General features: G+C 34.7%; 1 protein-coding gene across 1 annotated transcript in view; it reads left to right on the forward strand.

Moving 5' to 3' along the window:
- Positions 1–17,686, forward strand: part of LNPEP (leucyl and cystinyl aminopeptidase) — a 91,734-nt gene that overhangs the window by 56,979 nt on the left and 17,069 nt on the right. Inside the window, exons 5-11 of the mRNA XM_063084053.1 lie at positions 720–840; positions 1,504–1,658; positions 3,500–3,613; positions 5,122–5,253; positions 10,080–10,211; positions 12,416–12,576; positions 12,810–12,898. Coding sequence (XP_062940123.1) covers positions 720–840; positions 1,504–1,658; positions 3,500–3,613; positions 5,122–5,253; positions 10,080–10,211; positions 12,416–12,576; positions 12,810–12,898 — 904 coding nt within the window. The remainder of the gene's footprint in view (positions 1–719; positions 841–1,503; positions 1,659–3,499; positions 3,614–5,121; positions 5,254–10,079; positions 10,212–12,415; positions 12,577–12,809; positions 12,899–17,686) is intronic.

Here is a 17,686-nt window from a genome sequence, read left to right on the forward strand (position 1 = left end):
GTTCTAAGCTCTGGAAGAAAAACTGGCTGTGCCATACTTATTGAAATAGAGTATGTTGATCTCTAATTGTTTTTTCCAGGGTAATTTCAACAAATGTACAATTTCTGCCTTATATGTTAACTTTAGAACTAACTTTATTGTAAGATATGACTCCTCTGTATTGAGTGCCTGTCAGGTGCCAGGCACTGTGATAGGTGCTAAAGGATGAAAATTTAGTTTTATCCTTCAGTCAACTCACTATCTCCATAGCTCATAAGTAGGGAGGGGAACTGCAGGTAATAAGAGAGGAAAAGAAGAGTATTATAAAATTAAATGGGCATATGCTTATAAATTGCTGTAAGATAATCTGAAGTAGTTTATTTCAAATGTTATATTAGCTTAAAACAAAAAAAGAATTAGTCAGATTAAAATGGGCATAAAATTAAATGGGCATATGCTTATAAATTGCTGTAAGATAATCCAGAGTAGTTTATTTCAAATGTTATATTAGCTTAAAACAAGAAAAAAGGAATTAGTAAGTTTTTTGGACACTGTTGTATGTATAGAAGGAACTTGCTAAATTCTGTGAGGGCTGAAAGAACTATAAGCAAGAGTTTCTGTTCTGAAAGATCTCATACAATTCTATGTAGTTTTTAGATCTAGTCTTGACAGTGCTCACTTGGATATCATGGCATTGTAGTTGTACCTATCCTTACATCATACATAATGTTTTCCTTTAGGTTTCTATATATGCTGTATCAGAAAAGATTGGTCAATTTCACCATGCCTTGGAAACAACTGTGAAGCTTCTTGAGTTTTATCAAAACTACTTTGAAATTCAATATCCACTTAAGAAATTGGGTAAGAATCAAACAGTTCATCTGATTTTCATTGCACTTACAATGTAGATATATTTTGCAAATGTTTTTGAGAAAGAGCTTTTGCCCAAGTTATTTTAAAAGAAAACCGAGAAATATTTTTAATGCTTTAAAAATTGTAATTGTTAAGATTATTAAAATTCCATGAATGAATCTGAACTTGGAGTGTAAAACACTTAGAAGTTTGTGGGGCTATTACAAAGGTGCCGTACAAGTTGTAATTTGCTTAGTCTGGACTAATTCTAACTTGCAGGAAATTCCTGATTCAAATAACAAAAACTGAGTAGTGGAGCTCAGGAAAGCAAGAGCATTTCAGTACTTTTCAACATGGAGGTGGTCCTAGATAGAGTTTCGGCCCTGCACTTTGACCTCCTTGCTCTGGGAAGTTAATTCACTGTGGAAGAATTAGGTATCTCTTCCTTTGATAAGGGACAGTGGAACAGTGACTCTGCAGGGGTTTCATCAAGGCTTCCTCACTGATGAGATGAGGAGCACATAGAGCTACAATAAGGAAGATTCCATTTGTTAGGGTATGAAAACAACTCACTGCCTTCACAGTGGTAAACCAATGGGTACTGTATTTTGATTTAACTATGGAGTGCCTTAGATGAGGAAGAGTTGATCAGTTCTTTCCTGTTATGTCCAGATTTGGTGGCTATTCCTGATTTTGAAGCAGGAGCAATGGAAAATTGGGGTTTGCTCACCTTTCAAGAAGAGACACTTCTGTATGACAATAATACTTCTTCAGTGGCGGATAGAAAACTGGTTACTAAAATCATCGCTCATGAGCTGGCCCATCAGGTATTAGCAACCAATGCTGATACATCTCAAACCTGTGGTCTACTTCATGTCCTAAAGTTTCAGAATACATTTAGATGCTAATAATTATTCCACCTTTTTTTTTTTTTTTTTTAGTATTGCCTTCTTTCATAATAAAAAGACGCTTTTTTAACACAAACTTAATTTTCAGATGAAAATGCTATCTTACATTCCTATGGGACTTTACAGTTAAAAGCATTTTTACATCCATTATCTCATTTCACAACTGCTCTAAGGTGGGTGATAATTTCACTTTACAAATGTGGAAACTGAGACTCAGCTTAAATAAATGACTTGCCCAAAGTCACACAGTTAATAAGTAGCAACACTGGACCTTGAAGAGCCACTGTGTCTTCAATATCTCTTTATTGCTTGCCCAAATAAGACACAGCTGCTTTGCCTTGATAAATGCCAGCTGCTCAATATAATTTTGTGGAGAAGAATCCTTTTACCTAAGTTATACTCTTCTGACAACTCTTGAACTGTAGTTGTCAGGACTAGGTTTGTTTTTTCATCTCCTGTAAAATTGGATTCTCTATTAATTTGAGAGAGGGAGGGCCTAAAAAAAGGATAAAGATACTCTTTGTATAACATGGAGAAAAAGAAAGAAAATTATATGGGTGTATAACAACTTCCTCCTTCCCCAACACCTTATCTCTATCATGCTCTGGATGAGGTGCGTATCAGTGTTGGGTATGGTTTAGGCCGTGTCATGACAGTAGCAGGATATGAAGAAAGAATAGGATGTACTCTGGTCAGTTTACTGTCTACCTCAAGCACAGTTAAGCTGAAGACTTCATGTCAAGCTGGTATATGAAGCACATACTTATTTACTGTTGTGAACGGGTCATATAGATAAGTTGTCTTTGGGAGGATCTCCTCTAGGTCTGTTATTTCTGGGGCTACTCATTACCACTTGTGGAGTACTTCATTTCTTCTTCAGAACTTGCATTTCATCTTCTGAAACAGGTTGTGAGGTAATATTTTAGAAAAATATACTGTTGTAACTCTCAAAAGTGTTTTGTTTTAGTATTTAGTAACCCCATCCTTTTGCTGCTGACTTGAGATAAGCTCTAGGCCACACTGACTAAATTGCATACCCTATGACCACTTTTTATTTCAAGGATTTTTGAGATAAAATTTTTTGAGATGGTCTTTTATTTTTTAAGAGGGTCTTTTATAGAAGAAAACATTTATAGGTCTTTCTGATTTTATTTGCTAATATATATGACAACTTTGCTTATATATATGGCTACTTTCTTAAGGAATCTTGCTTGAATTCTGGTTTGAATCCTGGTTTTAATCATGCAGATACTATCTTTAACTTCACAACTGAGGAGGAACATGTAGTATAAGCTCTCTGACTATAGGAAAATCTCTTACATAGAAACTTATTTTTTAGTTGTCATGAATGGTTGTAGATACAATGGAAAATAATCTTATTAACGATATTAGAAGGTAGAAGAATTACATTATGTAGGAAAGCTCACTTTAAGAGTTGGCTAAAAAGAGATTTTATTTCCCTATATGACATGCTATATAGTATGTTTGTTAAATTGATAAATATGCTAATATCCTTGCTTGTTTTCCCAGTTGGTTAAGGTAAAATGTTAAAATGTTTTATTTTACTTTTAAAGTAAATTTATACAACTTCTGTGAGTCCTAAATTAATTTGAAGATAGTTTATTTTAACTGTAATACCAGTATATTTTTAAGCTATTATGATCAGGTTATGGGCTATTAATCTGACAATCCAGCCAATTATTAGAAAATTCCTGAGACTGTAAATATCATGTTGGTTAATAGTTTGTTTTTTCCTACAGTGGTTTGGTAATCTAGTAACAATGCAGTGGTGGAATGATCTATGGCTAAATGAAGGTTTTGCTACTTTCATGGAGTATTTCTCTTTGGAAAAAGTATTTGAAGAGCTCTCCAGTGTAAGTATAGTGTTTCTTTGGCCTACTGTGAATGCTAGGAGGAGAAAAAAATAGTCAAATTATATTTTCCGTGTATTTTTTATGGATTTTGAGTATGGAAAATGTTTCCAGAAAGGTGTAAATAAAATTTACTCTTTTTACTGATATCTATACCTTTTGAGATTTGGCAATGAAAACTTTGCTTTTAGTTATCTATTATTTCATTGAAAACTGAAATTAATGTAATATTATTTTACATTTTTTCATTAAGATGAACATCTTAAATTGCTTTGCTATATTTTATCTTTAACAGGTGTGGCCCTTCTGCTTGAAGGAATTTAGATAAGGTTGAAAGCCTTTTTTGCAAAACAAAACTTTTTTATCCTATGTATAAAGAGAGAAAAATTAAGACATTTTGTGGCAATGCTGTCTCTCTATTATCACTTTGTGCCTTCTTGTAAACAGCAATATATAGATTGATGCAAACAAAAAATTCCCCTTTTTAGGTACAAACCCTATTTTTTGCCCTTTTCCAAAGACTTGGAATACCATTCCATCATAGAGAGGAATAATAATGTCACTATGTCATTAGATTCTCTGGAGATATTTCCTGTCCTTAGCAATATTCAGAAATAGTAGGCAACAGTATGTCAGATATTGCCAAAATAATTCAAGCAATAGGTGGGAAAGTGTAAAGATCCCTTTCAGCCATAAAATTCTGTGACTTTCTGTTAAACTTCCTTGAGAAATGATCCAAGAATACTTTAAAACTTTAAAATGATCCAAGAAGTACTCTTACTTAGAGCTTTCAATTTGAAATTTCTGTGTAAGGCTTGTTTAAAATTTTCAAGTGGTAGGAGGTATTAATTTTTAGCTAGAATACTAAGGAAGATATTCTCAATCTGTGTATGCTATTTAATTAAGCAGTGAGATATACAGTTTCACCACTTGGTGGTGCCCAGAATGTTTAAAAACTTTTTTTATATATTCTAGGGGAGCTCATCTGCTGAGTTGTCAAATCTCTTTTTTTAAGAGTTATATTTTTTTAATGGACCTTACTTAAGGGAAATATATATTATCTTAATAGAAAAGCTGAACTATATGTATGAGAAATCAGCTTAAGACCAGTTTTTGTTCTTTTTTGTTTTCTTTTTCTGGGGTTTATTTGTGATTTTTTTCTGTTTTTTTTAATTTCAGGTTTTATTTAAGAAAACATTAACCTTTTTAGAATATTCATCTTGGATATCTAGATTTGGCATTTGTTTACTTTAATAATAGATTCTTAATTCATCCTTATGCTGTTTAGGAAATGCTGGTTTTCATGTGGCCAGGCCATAATTGTATTTTTAAATTTAAGGAATATACAGTCTTCCTACATTTTCAAAAGCTTATATTCTGAAGTTTAGTGAAGCTGGTTATTTTTTCTTAATGACCTAAATAGTAATTAGTCTAACTCATATAAATAATTACTGTGCTTACCTTTGCCTTTGATACTGTGTGATATCCTAATCTGTTTCATTCTCTCCTAGTATGAAGATTTCTTAGATGCTCGATTTAAAACCATGAAGAAAGACTCCTTGAATTCATCTCATCCAATATCATCATCCGTTCAGTCTTCAGAACAAATTGAAGAAATGTTTGATTCTCTTTCCTATTTTAAGGTATTGCTATGCACAAAAAAGTAGCTGGAGCAGGTTTCAAGTTAATTTCATATGTGAGCAAGCTGCATGATTTAGATTATTTTAAAGATTAAATGAGTATTATTTTCAGGTATCCTGTTAAACTTTTTGTTTGCTGCTATTTAAATCTTGGTTTTAACATTTTATGAGTTTTCCTTTTGTCTCTCTTACGTTCTATGACTATTCCAGGCAGTTAATCAGATCTTATAGCAATAAAACTTTTAAAGTTGTTTTATGCTCCAGATCCACAGGTAGAATATGTGCAGGGAAAGTCCTATGTAAGCCCTTGGCTGTGTTACTGAGAATTGAGTTATGTTCTAAAGTCAGGAGTGCCAAAACAAGTAAGCAAAAAGAGATTTTAAGAATTGAAGATTAGATTGCAGGATCAGAAACATAAACTCCAAGTTTGGGGGTGAAGAAAAAACAGAATCTTAGAAACCCTGTTTAAGATCACTGTCATTCACATTTTCATTGGAGAGAAGAATGAATGTGATGATTTATTTGCCTCCTTATTCTGGCTGTTGGATTAATTGATTAATAAATTGAATAGAGAAGAAAATACAAAAAACATGTGAAATACAGTTCATGTAGTCAAGAAGTTCAAAGTTTAGGTGGTAGGAGCAACGAGAGAGGTAGTATGTGCTAAATGAGTGGTACAGAGAATTTCTGCCTGGGATAATGAAGAGAAATTTTGGGGAGGAAAATGGGAATGAGTTAAATAACAACAATTTAGGTAAGGAGGAATGGGAAGAGTAGGGTAGGGCAGAAATGTAACAATGAGATCTGCAAAGAAAAGTCAGAAATCCGAAGGAGCAAGGGATGCTTGTTTAGAGAGTAAATGTTTGATAGTGAAAGATGCATGTGGAGTAGGAGAAAGATGAGATAGGTATGGTAGGCTTAGAATGTCCTGACCATAAGGAATCCATTTTTTCTGTAAGTACTGGGAAGCTTTAGAAGACTTTTGAACAGAAGAATGACTAGATTAAAGTTACTATTTAGGAAAATTAAGTTGGTTTCAGTTTATAGAGTGGATTTAAGCCAGGGGAGACCTAATGTCAGGAAATTGCTGCTGAAGTACAGGCATGAAATGATAAAAGTTTGAAATGAGGAGTGGTAGAAAGGATGGAAAAGAGACAATGAGCCTAAAAAACACTGAGTGAAGGGAAGTACTTTGAAGATTTAATGACAGGATAAGGCAGGTAAAGAAGGTGGAAATATTTTCCACGTTCAAGCCTGACTCAGGGAGAATTACAATACAGGTACTGTTAACAAACAAGGAAATCAGTAGTTCAATTAGCAATATTAAATTAGAGCTACTGCCATATTTTAAAACTCATACTGGATCTGTCAGTAAAGAAAATTTTAAAACTTGTGGTTCTGTTCTTATACAGAACCTAAATAGAACAGTTATTTCAGGATTCGTTGTGACATAGCTCTGTCTGCCTCCAGCTCCCACCCTCTAAACCCAAAATTCTGTGTCTTGTGTTCATGTGATTTCTTAGCATACTTGAATCTGGCAAATATCCTACATAATTGAGAAAAATAGGACATTGGATAATTTACCAATATTGCGTGTAAGAAGAAGTAAGTGTCAATAGGGAAATGTGTTTGACAGACATACTCTGTTTGGTGTTCATAATCACAAGCCTATTCATTTATTTAGTAAATCTTGCAAACACCAACCATGTGCCAGCCATTGTTCTAGGTACTGAGGATATATCAGGGAACAAGACTGGACTATGTCTCTTCTATGGAGCTTCCATTTCAGGAGTTACAAGTAGAGAAGACACTATACAAATGAGTTAGGTGGTGAGTACTAATATGAAAATAAAGCATGGTAAGGTAAATGAGAGTGACAGAGGAAATGTTGTTTTATATAATGTGGTTGGGTGTTTTATATAATGTTGTAAGGTGACATTTGAACAGTGAGGAAGGAGGCATGTGGTTTTCTGGGAGAAGAATGCTACAGGCAGAGGAAATAATCAGTGTATAGAGTTTGTGTACAGGAAAGAGTTAATGTAACAGTCCTAAGACTACTATCCTTTGAAAGGCCTGTTTTCGAGGTGGTCCTTTGGCTGGCATCTGGGAACTTTGATTTTAGGGTAGTTCTCACCATTCCATGCTAACAGTGGCTCACTGTGCCTAAATTGTACAAACTTTGTAGTTTATGCTGAACATTTACTTTCCTTCTGGGAATCTGGAATTTTGGTGTGTGCTAGGCAGAGGGTTCCTCCCTTACTAGCCCCCAATAAAAACCCTAGATACTGAGTCTCTAATGAGCATCCCTGGTAGACAGTATTTCACACACATAGGCACAACTTGCTGAAGGAATTAAAGTGCATCCCATGTGACTCCACTGGGAGAGGACTGTTAGAAGCTTGTACCCAGTTTCCTCTGGACTTCACCCAATGTGCCTTTTCCCTTAGCTGATTTTTGTATCCTTTCACCATAATAAATCATAGTGGTGGATATGACTATGCTGAGTCCTGTAAGTCTTCCTAGCACATCATCAAACCTGAGACTGGTCTACGGACCCTGCCTCCAGCTTGAGATTAGAGATTCTTTTGTGTATTCAAGCAACAGCAAGGAGCTGGTATATCTGGAGCAGAGTAAGTAGAGTGGAAAGTAGTATATGAAGTCAGAGGTATTATAAGAGGCGAGATCATTGTAGGTTATAATAAGCCATAGTAAGGACCTTGATTTTATTCTAAGTGAAATGAAAAGCCATTTGATCATGGAAGTATCACAGTGTTGCTTATTTTGTAAAAAACTGCTTTAGTTTTCAACAGCACATGGAGTCAGGGTGACTAGTTCGGAAGTTGTTGTAATAGATGGGTGGTGAGATAATGGACTAGGGTAGTAGTAGTGAAGCTGATGATATATGGTTGGACTTGGAATATATTGTAAAGGTTGCTTCAGTAGAATTTGCTGATTCACTAAATGTGGAACGTAAGAGAGGAGTCAAGGTTAACTTCAAAATTTTTGCTTGAACGGAAAAATGGAGTTGCCATTGCTGAAATGCAGAAGACTGCTGGGGGAGTAGATTTAGGGCAAGAAGAAAAAAATGGTTCAGTTTCTGAACTGAGTATGAGATGTGCATTAGACATCCAAGTGGAAATACCAAGCAGGCAGTTGGATGTGAGTCTGGAATTCAGAGGGGAAATCTAGTTAGTTATATAACTTAGGGAGTCATTTAAAACCTCTGTGGTTGAGGAGATTAACTAGAAAGTAAATTTTAATAGAGAAGAAAAGAGGTCCAGGGGAGACCTAATGTCAGGAAATTGCTGCTGAAGTACAGGCACAGGAAACTTTAGTCATTGGGAAGATGAGTAGGTTCCAGCAAAGAGACTGAGAGGGTTGGCCAGTGAATAGGGAGAGAATTAAGAGTGGGGTCCTGAGGCCAAGTGCATAAAGACTTTCAAGGAGTGATAACTCATATCAAATGCTACCAATAGGTTGATAAGATTAAGATAGATAGGTTGAGAATTGACACTGGTTTGGCACCAGGAAGTTCACCAGTGACCTTGATAAGAATACTTCCAGTGGAGTGATGATTAGAAGATGGCTCAAGAGAAAATGGAAAGAGAACAAATGGAGATGGCAAATGCAGACAGCTCTTCTGAGGAGTTTTCTACAAAGGGGAAGCAAGAAATAGGGTGATAACTGGAGGAGGTGTGAAATTAAGGAAAGGTAGGGAGCCTTATTTGTTTAAACTTAGGAATGTTACATAGTTTTTGTTTTGTTAATGGGAATGTTACAGTACAGAGGGAAAGTTGGTGATGCAAGAGAGAAGGGAGACTGTTGGGAACAAGAATGAATACTTACATTTATAGAATAAGTAATAGTTATAAAGTGTGAGAGAGAAGAGAGTAATAGATATTAAATTTAATTATGTATGTTGATAATCTTGATGACCTAACATTGTTACATTTTTATCAGAAGTGAAATTCATTCCAAAACTACTTGAGTGCCTCCTGTGTAGTTGGCAATTTAATCACTGGAGTTGAGCTTTTCAATTTTTCCCTCAACTAGTGTACAGTCTAGAAGAGGAAATAAATATATAACAGATACAGAAATTACTATTCAAGATGGAGAAATATGATTCCATTTCAGATCAGAAAAGGCTTCACAGAGGAGGTGGTTATTTTGAGATTGAGAATAATGATATGTACGTGAGTGAATGTAGTATCATCCTAACAGTTGCTTGCCGGATTATGCATTATTAGTGTATGCTTGCTGCCTTGTAGCTTCATTAGTTCCAAACATATTTGAAGTGACTCTGCAGGAAGAAGAGAGATCCTGGTTACTTCAGCAACATGATATACTAAAATTAAAATTTAATGTACTGCTTAGCAGAGAGACTTTTGAGAGCTCTGCTAATTTATTGTCTGTCCAGCAGTGTGTGCCCATGAATTCAACTCATACTTTAAGCACTGGGGGCAGGGATGGGGAATGCCACAGAAAATTTGGCATTTTTTTAATTAAAAATATATTTATAAATATTTAATTTTTCATCACTGACGCTAAAACACCGAGTACGTTGATAGACCACATAGAATGGCTCATGGTAGAATTAGTGCATATGGGAATCTACTCCATTAATTCTTTTTCAAATCCCTTAAAATAATTTTAAGACATTAGAACATAGTCCTCATCTAGCTATATGAAACTAAATAACAATGTATTATAACTAGGTTCTACATATGAAAGTATATGTTTAGAATGATTTTGAATTGTAGATTCTTGATTCTATAATCTATATTTTTTTATTATTTTCTTCCTTTTTTCTCTCTCTTTTTTTTAAATAGGGAGCTTCTCTCTTGTTGATGCTGAAAACTTATCTTAGTGAAGATGTATTTCAACATGCTGTTGTTCTTTACCTGCATAATCATAGCTATGCATCCATTCAAAGTGATGACCTGTGGGATAGTTTTAATGAGGTAAGCAACCTGGATAACTTAATTATCTCTTACCGTAGGAAGAAAGGAATTCTATTTTTATTTACATATGCAATAAAAATATGTGTGTGGCATCAAGGTCAGTTATTTAAGAGAGAGGGGGATGGAGCTTGATATATAAATATTTGTGAATAGAGCACTGAATTTAAAGTCAAGAAATAGTCGTTGAAAAAAAGGTATATGGCCTTGGGTAGCCATTTTTATTCTGTACCTTAATTTTCATTCCTATTTTGTAGGGAAGTTACCTTCTCTCTGTTAATGGATATTACTGTATTTTTGTTATTTTTGTTTTAAAAAATCTCCCTTCCCATTCTTATCCTTTTCTAGTTTTCTGCCTTCCATTCACAATTCTGTGCTCTGCTGTATGAATCTCTTGTCTTTTGTGGCCATGTTCCTCTAGAGTAGATGATATATCACAGACTGACTGCCGTGAACTACATACTGCCCTTGGATCACTTTGCTGTTTGGATTTTGTCGTGCCTGCAAATATTCTAACAAGCAGAGTAATTAGGTAGAAGTTATGTTTCAAAGCAGTGCGTGAACCCAGCCTGCCTCATGCACGTATGCTGACTGCACAACCCTTACGAGCATTTGAATTTGTTACCCTGATCTAGATGGATAGTTCTTAATGGTTTGGAAGATCACAGACATATTTGAAAATTTGGTGAAAGTTCTGGCCGTATTCCCCAGGAAAACCACATATGTGCAAAACATCACACACAGTTTCAAAGTTTTATAGACTCTGAGTTAAGAACCCCTTCTCTGGATCTTTTCTAATACTCTTTCTGCTTCCTTGCCTTATCTGAATCCTGGTATTTTCTAGGTCTTAACCCTTTGCCCAGAAAGTATACCTTCCTTACTCTCAGAGTTCTCTTTGAGAAGAGGGATCAGTCCTTATTACCTGACTGTTGCTTCCAAATAATTGTTTTTTCTCTGATCATATAGTAGCATTTTAGTTGAAAGCCATGTTTATTTTATACCCATTGTCTTATCTCTTGACATTTAGAACATATTTCTGCCATCGTCAGTGATCACAACTCTTGCATTTTGGTGTTTTCCAGTCCCAGCCTAGTCCGTGACATTATCCTCAGGTTTTTTGGCATCCCCATCAAATTATGTACTGACCTCTTCATTTCAGTACTGCTTTAAACACCCAAAGCACCTTGCTTTTGGGCAAGCTTATTTTCTTCCCAGCCTCTGGTCCAGAAATAAATAGGCCAGAGCCATGAGAAATATAAGAGTAATATCACAATGAATTTGGGAGGATTTGCTTCATCCTTTTGTGCTTTAAATAGATAGGCATATGGTAATTGAGGTAAGGCCTGCTATAGTGGAGTGAAATTACCAGTTTAGGTACATGATGACTTAGTTGCTTGCAGTTCAAATCCATACGTAATCTAGAAAAATAATTTGAACCATAAGTTTAACCCACTTACTTTAAAGAGACAGTTCAAAAATTGTTCCTTAATCATTGATACCAGATGTCTTAGGAACAGGCTTTAGAGGGTCCGAACCTCTGACACTAGATTCTGGATTCTGTAGTTACATTTCGTATATTTTCTAGGAAAGGAGGTCTGTGACCATCAAAAAAGTTCACCACTGTTCTCTAGAGAGACTTCCAGTCAAGGCAACTGACCTTTTTATATTTCATGCTTCTGCTGCATAGCAGCAGAACATTTTATATTTCATGCTTCTTGCATTCCCACAGTATTTAAAAGACTAATGTGTGAAGGGGAAGGTTAAAGAGAAGGCTAAAGAGAAGCCTGGACTCACTTGATTCACAGGATTAAGTAGTAGTGCTTCAGATCCTATCATTATTCATATCTTACAAATTGTGGTATTGTGACCTGAAGAAGTGCTTGTACCTTCTTAGGGATTTTAATCTTAATAAATTTAGGTATTTTAATCTTAATGAACTCCCAATTGGCTGTTATGTGCTACTTTTCAACATAATGCCTCTCTCACTCCCTTAGTTATCACTTAGTTCTGTTCCAGGTTATTTCTCCTTTTAGTGGATGGTCATTTACCTAGATTAGAAATATACTCAACACAGCATTTATGCTTCTTTTTTATATTAACATTAAATGTAGTCTTCACAGAATGTTGTAGGGAAAGAGGGAAGGATACAAACTGTAAAATTTCTAAATTAATTTTTATCTTTAAGCTAAAATAATTTCTTTTTTCAGGTCACAAACAGAACATTAGATGTAAAGAAAATGATGAAAACCTGGATTTTGCAGAAAGGGTTTCCTTTAGTGACTGTTCAAAGGAAAGGAAAGGAACTTTTTATACAACAAGAGAGATTCTTTTTAAATATGAAGCCTGAAATCCATCCTTCAGATGCAAGGTACATGTCCTCTTTCTTTACATGCTGTCTCTTTTGCACTCTCAGATTGGAGTATTTTTAAATGTTTTGTAATTGTAAGTTCTTATGAAACCTAACAAGATATTCCTTTCTAGGAACGGCTTGAAAAATTTTACCTTTTTGCCCTTCACCCCCCCAAAAAGACTCAATAAATCATGTGTAACTAAATGAAATATTGGAAAGAGTAATAATCTGTCCATATATTCTTTTTACAGATACCTGTGGCATATTCCACTATCATATGTCACCGAGGGAAGAAATTATTCAAAATATCAATCAGTATCATTACTGGACAAGAAATCAGGTTTGAATAAAATTAATACCTTTCTGATAAGAAATTGGAAATGGAATAATTTTTAAAATCTGAGTGTGCACACTCTCTGAACTGATTTTTATGAGTCACATATGTAAGATGTGACTAAAATGAGATTAATTCTGTATATCATGCACAAGATTGGCCTTTATTCATGTGAAATAAGGTAGAAAAAGTTGCAGGGAATGTGCTAGATGTACTGTTAGAAAATAGCAAATGCTTTGTTTTTATATCCTTGATAAACATTTTATGTTACAAAGAAAGAAGTAATAGAAGGAGGGCAGTTTCTCAAAGTATGCTCTGCTACCTACCTTCTAGGGGTGGGCTGGTGCAACTACACTTTAACAAACATCCTAGGTGATTCTTAGGCATAATGAAGGTTGACTCATGACCTAGACTTAGGGTAAATAATTATTTTAATATGTCCTGCAGACATAGTATACATTTTTTGGTTATGAGAAAATGGGTCAAGAAACTATGATAGCAAGGAGGGGGATAATAAAATGTAAAGGTAGTATATGTTAACCCACAAGGAGCCTATTAAAAGCAGTTGAAATGTAGTTTCTGACCATCTGTTAAATACCTCTGTGAATGCCGTACCACATCTCTTAATTTACATCCTAAAAGGTTATAGGTTCTTGGGTTCTGTAGGAACTATTAGTGATGCTTTAGAGTTATGAAAAAGGGAAAATTTCTCATTTGAATTTGGATCTGGTGTTCAAGTGTATATTTTAAGAGGTGAGTGTAGCAGTGGCCTTCTTTGATTCTTGGCTCTACCACTTATCTCTTATGTAATTTTAGGCAGGTTATATGATCTCTCTGAGCTTCATTCCCTCAACTGTAAAATGGGGATAGTAATTATACTTACTTTATAGGGTCATGGTCAGGAACAAATTTGAGTTCATTTATATGAAGCACCTAGAACAAGGCCTGGCATGTGTTATGTACTACATAAATATTAGCTATTATTATTAATGTTATTAAAAAAATAAATCTTTAGACATAATATATTCACATTACATAAAATCTAGGAAATGGATAAAAAAATCTTATTACCCTATCCTAACTTACTCTCATGATTCTTTCTAGTCATTTTTTAAATAATTATTTTTTACTTAGTTGAAATCATTGTATACATGTGATTTCTGTGTCTTACCCTTTTTTAATGTATACAGTAATTGACTTAGGCTTTCCTTATTGTTAGACACTTGGTTCACCATTTGTCTTTATTTAAGGAAAAAAAAGGCCTTCAATAAAAATTTCAGGTCTTAAAGATTTTTCCGTTATATGAACTTTTTCTTGGGAATGCTTCTCAAAATGAAGACCATTACCTTTTCTGATTCAATGCATATAATTAAATCACCTTCTGTTTTGTGGTAACAGTTCATAATGCCACCTGAAATATATGAATGTACCAGTTTCAATGCAGTTTTACCACAGTGGAGTATTACAGCCACAACAATCTCATTATTTAAAACCCTAGGAGCTATTGGTGTTATCATATCTTTAATTAATGTAGTGTGGCTAGAGGCACAAGGAAGTGCCACCATCTTTAATAAAACAAAACTCTAAACTTTAAGTGGGCCCTAGAAGTATAGTCTCTGACCCAAGAGAGAACAAGTAACCCCATCTCCTTGTATCCTTCAGCATAACCAAAATATGGCTGGAACATTCTCAAGGCACCAATATGGAAATTTTGCAAACCTCCTGATAACATATTATTTGGTGATATTAGAAATAATTGGACAATAAGAAATCTGCTTTTGTTATTTTTTTACTATTTAGCTCAGTTTACATGTCAATTTGTTAAACTCTTTTTGAGATTCACATTCCGTACTCTAGCTATATTTTTGTGCTTTAATCTTCTCTTTCTTAGCCCATACATGGTGTTTTGTGCTTCGGCTACACAAATATTCTTTCACCAACTCAAACATGCCATACTGCCTCTTGTCTCTGGGCCTTTGCATATGTTGTTTCCTCTCCTTGAAGAACACTCTTGCCTCTCCACTCCCTTGATCTGTTACTATTCATTCTTCAGCTCTTAGCTCAGCCATTGGATGCTCCAGGAAGCCTTCCCTGTCCCCAAGACAGGTTAGATGCCCTCTTTATGTTTTTTCATAGCATTCTCTACTTCTCCACTCACAATATACTCTAAGTGTTGTTTCACTTACATCTATCCCTGTGTTAGATATGTCTCCCGTTGAGGGTAAAGATCATGGCTGTATGAATTCTCTTGTAAACTTAGCAGGCATACAAAAATTTATTGAGTGAATAAATTTTATTCTATATTGAAGTGACTCAGTTTCAAATATCACTATAAAAATTTCTAGGAAAAGAACATTCAGAGCCTTATGAAATGATATTTTCTGTTTCCCTTCATTTAAAAAGATTCTTAGTAAAGAGGAATATATACTGTACTATATAATTGGTTTAATCTAGAGCTGGAACTGGACTATGATGAAAGCATTGTCTGTCACTTCCACTTCTTAACTGGGTTTTTCCCTTGCTGTTGCTGCTGCTGCTAATTCCTGTCAGTTCAGGTTTTGAGAGTCCACCTTAAAATATCTGTCCTTATAAAAAATCTTTGACCCTGAGAACAGTTGAGTTTTCCTGGTTCTTAATGCTCCAGTGAGAATTACTCTTATTTTAATTGCATATTCATTCTTTGTATTCTCAAAAAAAATATAGCAGAGAACATGACCTCAGGTTTATTTTAGGCCATATCACTTTAGCACTGCATATTATCTTAATGTTTTGTTAAATCTATAGTATACTTTCATGTATTCAAATTCCAGGATTGTTGGTTTAGTTCATTAGTTCAGTCATATATAGGAGTTATATTTGGTCGATATCTTTGTCACTTTTTCCCACATATATGGATTTTGGACAATTAATATTTGTTGTACATAAGAAGAGCTGAAAGGGGCCATTTTTCCAGGGTACATATTGAGGAAATTATACCCCCCAAAAAATGTTTTCCTCTCCTCTTTCTTCCTCCCTCCCCCTCTCTCTTTTATTCATATCTATAGGAGATTTTTATATTAAATCTAACTTGAAACATTCATGTTTCTGAAAGGATATCACTGTACCAGAAATATTTTTGTAAAGCTGGAAGCCATGTCATTGGAGAGAAAGGCAATTGGGAAGAAAGAAGAAGGAAGGGCATGTAATTAAAATATTTATCATGTGCCATTACCTGCTTGTGCCTCTCCCCCCAACCTCCAATAAAATAAAAGAAAAAGAAAGGGATATTAGAGAAGGGAATGCTTTTGAACAAGGGGGATGCAGTTCAACTGCATGTATCATGTTAGCCCTCTGGAGCAAACTGGACAGGAAATTTTGTAACTTTGTAGTAAAAATGTCCCCCCCCCCATGTTTTAATGTTTCTTTGTAAAACAGTAGTTAATTTTTCATAGCTCATTGACAAATGGTTTTTAAAATCCACTATTAGATAACTTCATCTGGGCTTTTGCTGTTTCATGTTGTTGTTGCTCACTCCTTTACTACTCAATGGGCTGAAAATTGAACTGTTAATCTTTAATGATTATAATAAATTAAAAACATATGAGGATAGCCTCATCCCCATTTGAGCTGCAGGATGTAGTTACTTCCCTTGTGTGCAAAGCTATTATTTTTTGATACCTGTGGTTTTAAGGTCCTCCATTCTGGATCATTCAGAATACCTGATAGAGACTAATTAATATATTGATTCTTTAAATGATAACTCTCCTCTCTCTTTGTTCTGTTGGCTGCACTGCTTTATGTTCTGTAGTCTCGATGATGGTATTAACTTTAAGTACACTCCCAACTGTGTTCCTCCTCTCTACCATCTTCAGTTGGCTAGGTTTACAACATGGCAAGTTGCTTATCAGCCCAAATACCATGTATTTCAATATTTTCCTGCATCCGTCCAGTGGACAATTGCCATACATGCCTTATCTCGTTTTTGGGGCAAGGGTTATTTGGGGCTCTGTATCTCTTCTTCCCAAGATCCTTTCTTGATAAAAGTTCTGTAGGAGATTGTGTTTGGTGACCTGAAGAGTTTAATATTATTGAATTAGCTAATGATAGTTAATTCCATGAGTCATAGGTTTGTTAAAAATGGCTTCAACTTGGAGTAGCTACTGTTGCCATAACAAGTATTTCTTAGACCTACATTCTGCCCTGGAAAAAGGAATAAACCCTATTTAATCTAACTGACCTTTCCCGTCTATTGCTGTATCAGCAATGCAACAGAAATTAGTGTGGAATTTTTTAATAAAAAAGACTAGTTAGCTGATGTGTACTGTTAAGACATAATCAGAAAGTCTTTTCCATCTTCAACATTTTTTGCAGTATCAATAGAATTGGAATAACAAAGATATTAAGAGAATCTGATAAATTTGAATAATTCATGTTTTTGAAGTTGACAGACCCTAAGGCTTCAGGTACTAATGTATATAATCCTTGGGTTTAAAACATGTTTCTAAAGCATTCTATACACAAAAAAACCCAAAACCATTGCTACAGAATTATTACGATGGTGAAAATTTTAAAACGGCCTAAATGTTTCAAAGTAGGAGATTGAGTACTATAGTAGGTCTTGAAATGGAATATTATGAAGATATTTGAACGCTGCATATGAAGACAGTGGAAAAGTGGAAAGGGGTGGAATCTGACAAGTAAAAAGGGTAAGAATAGACACATATAGATCCACTTCATGAAATATTACATCAATTAAAACATGCTTGGCAGGAGATACACTCCAAAATGCTATTATTGTCTGAGTTTAGATTATTT

Source organism: Cynocephalus volans, chromosome 2 (assembly GCF_027409185.1).
Source record: "Cynocephalus volans isolate mCynVol1 chromosome 2, mCynVol1.pri, whole genome shotgun sequence".
In the NCBI taxonomy this organism is placed as follows: domain Eukaryota; kingdom Metazoa; phylum Chordata; class Mammalia; order Dermoptera; family Cynocephalidae; genus Cynocephalus; species Cynocephalus volans.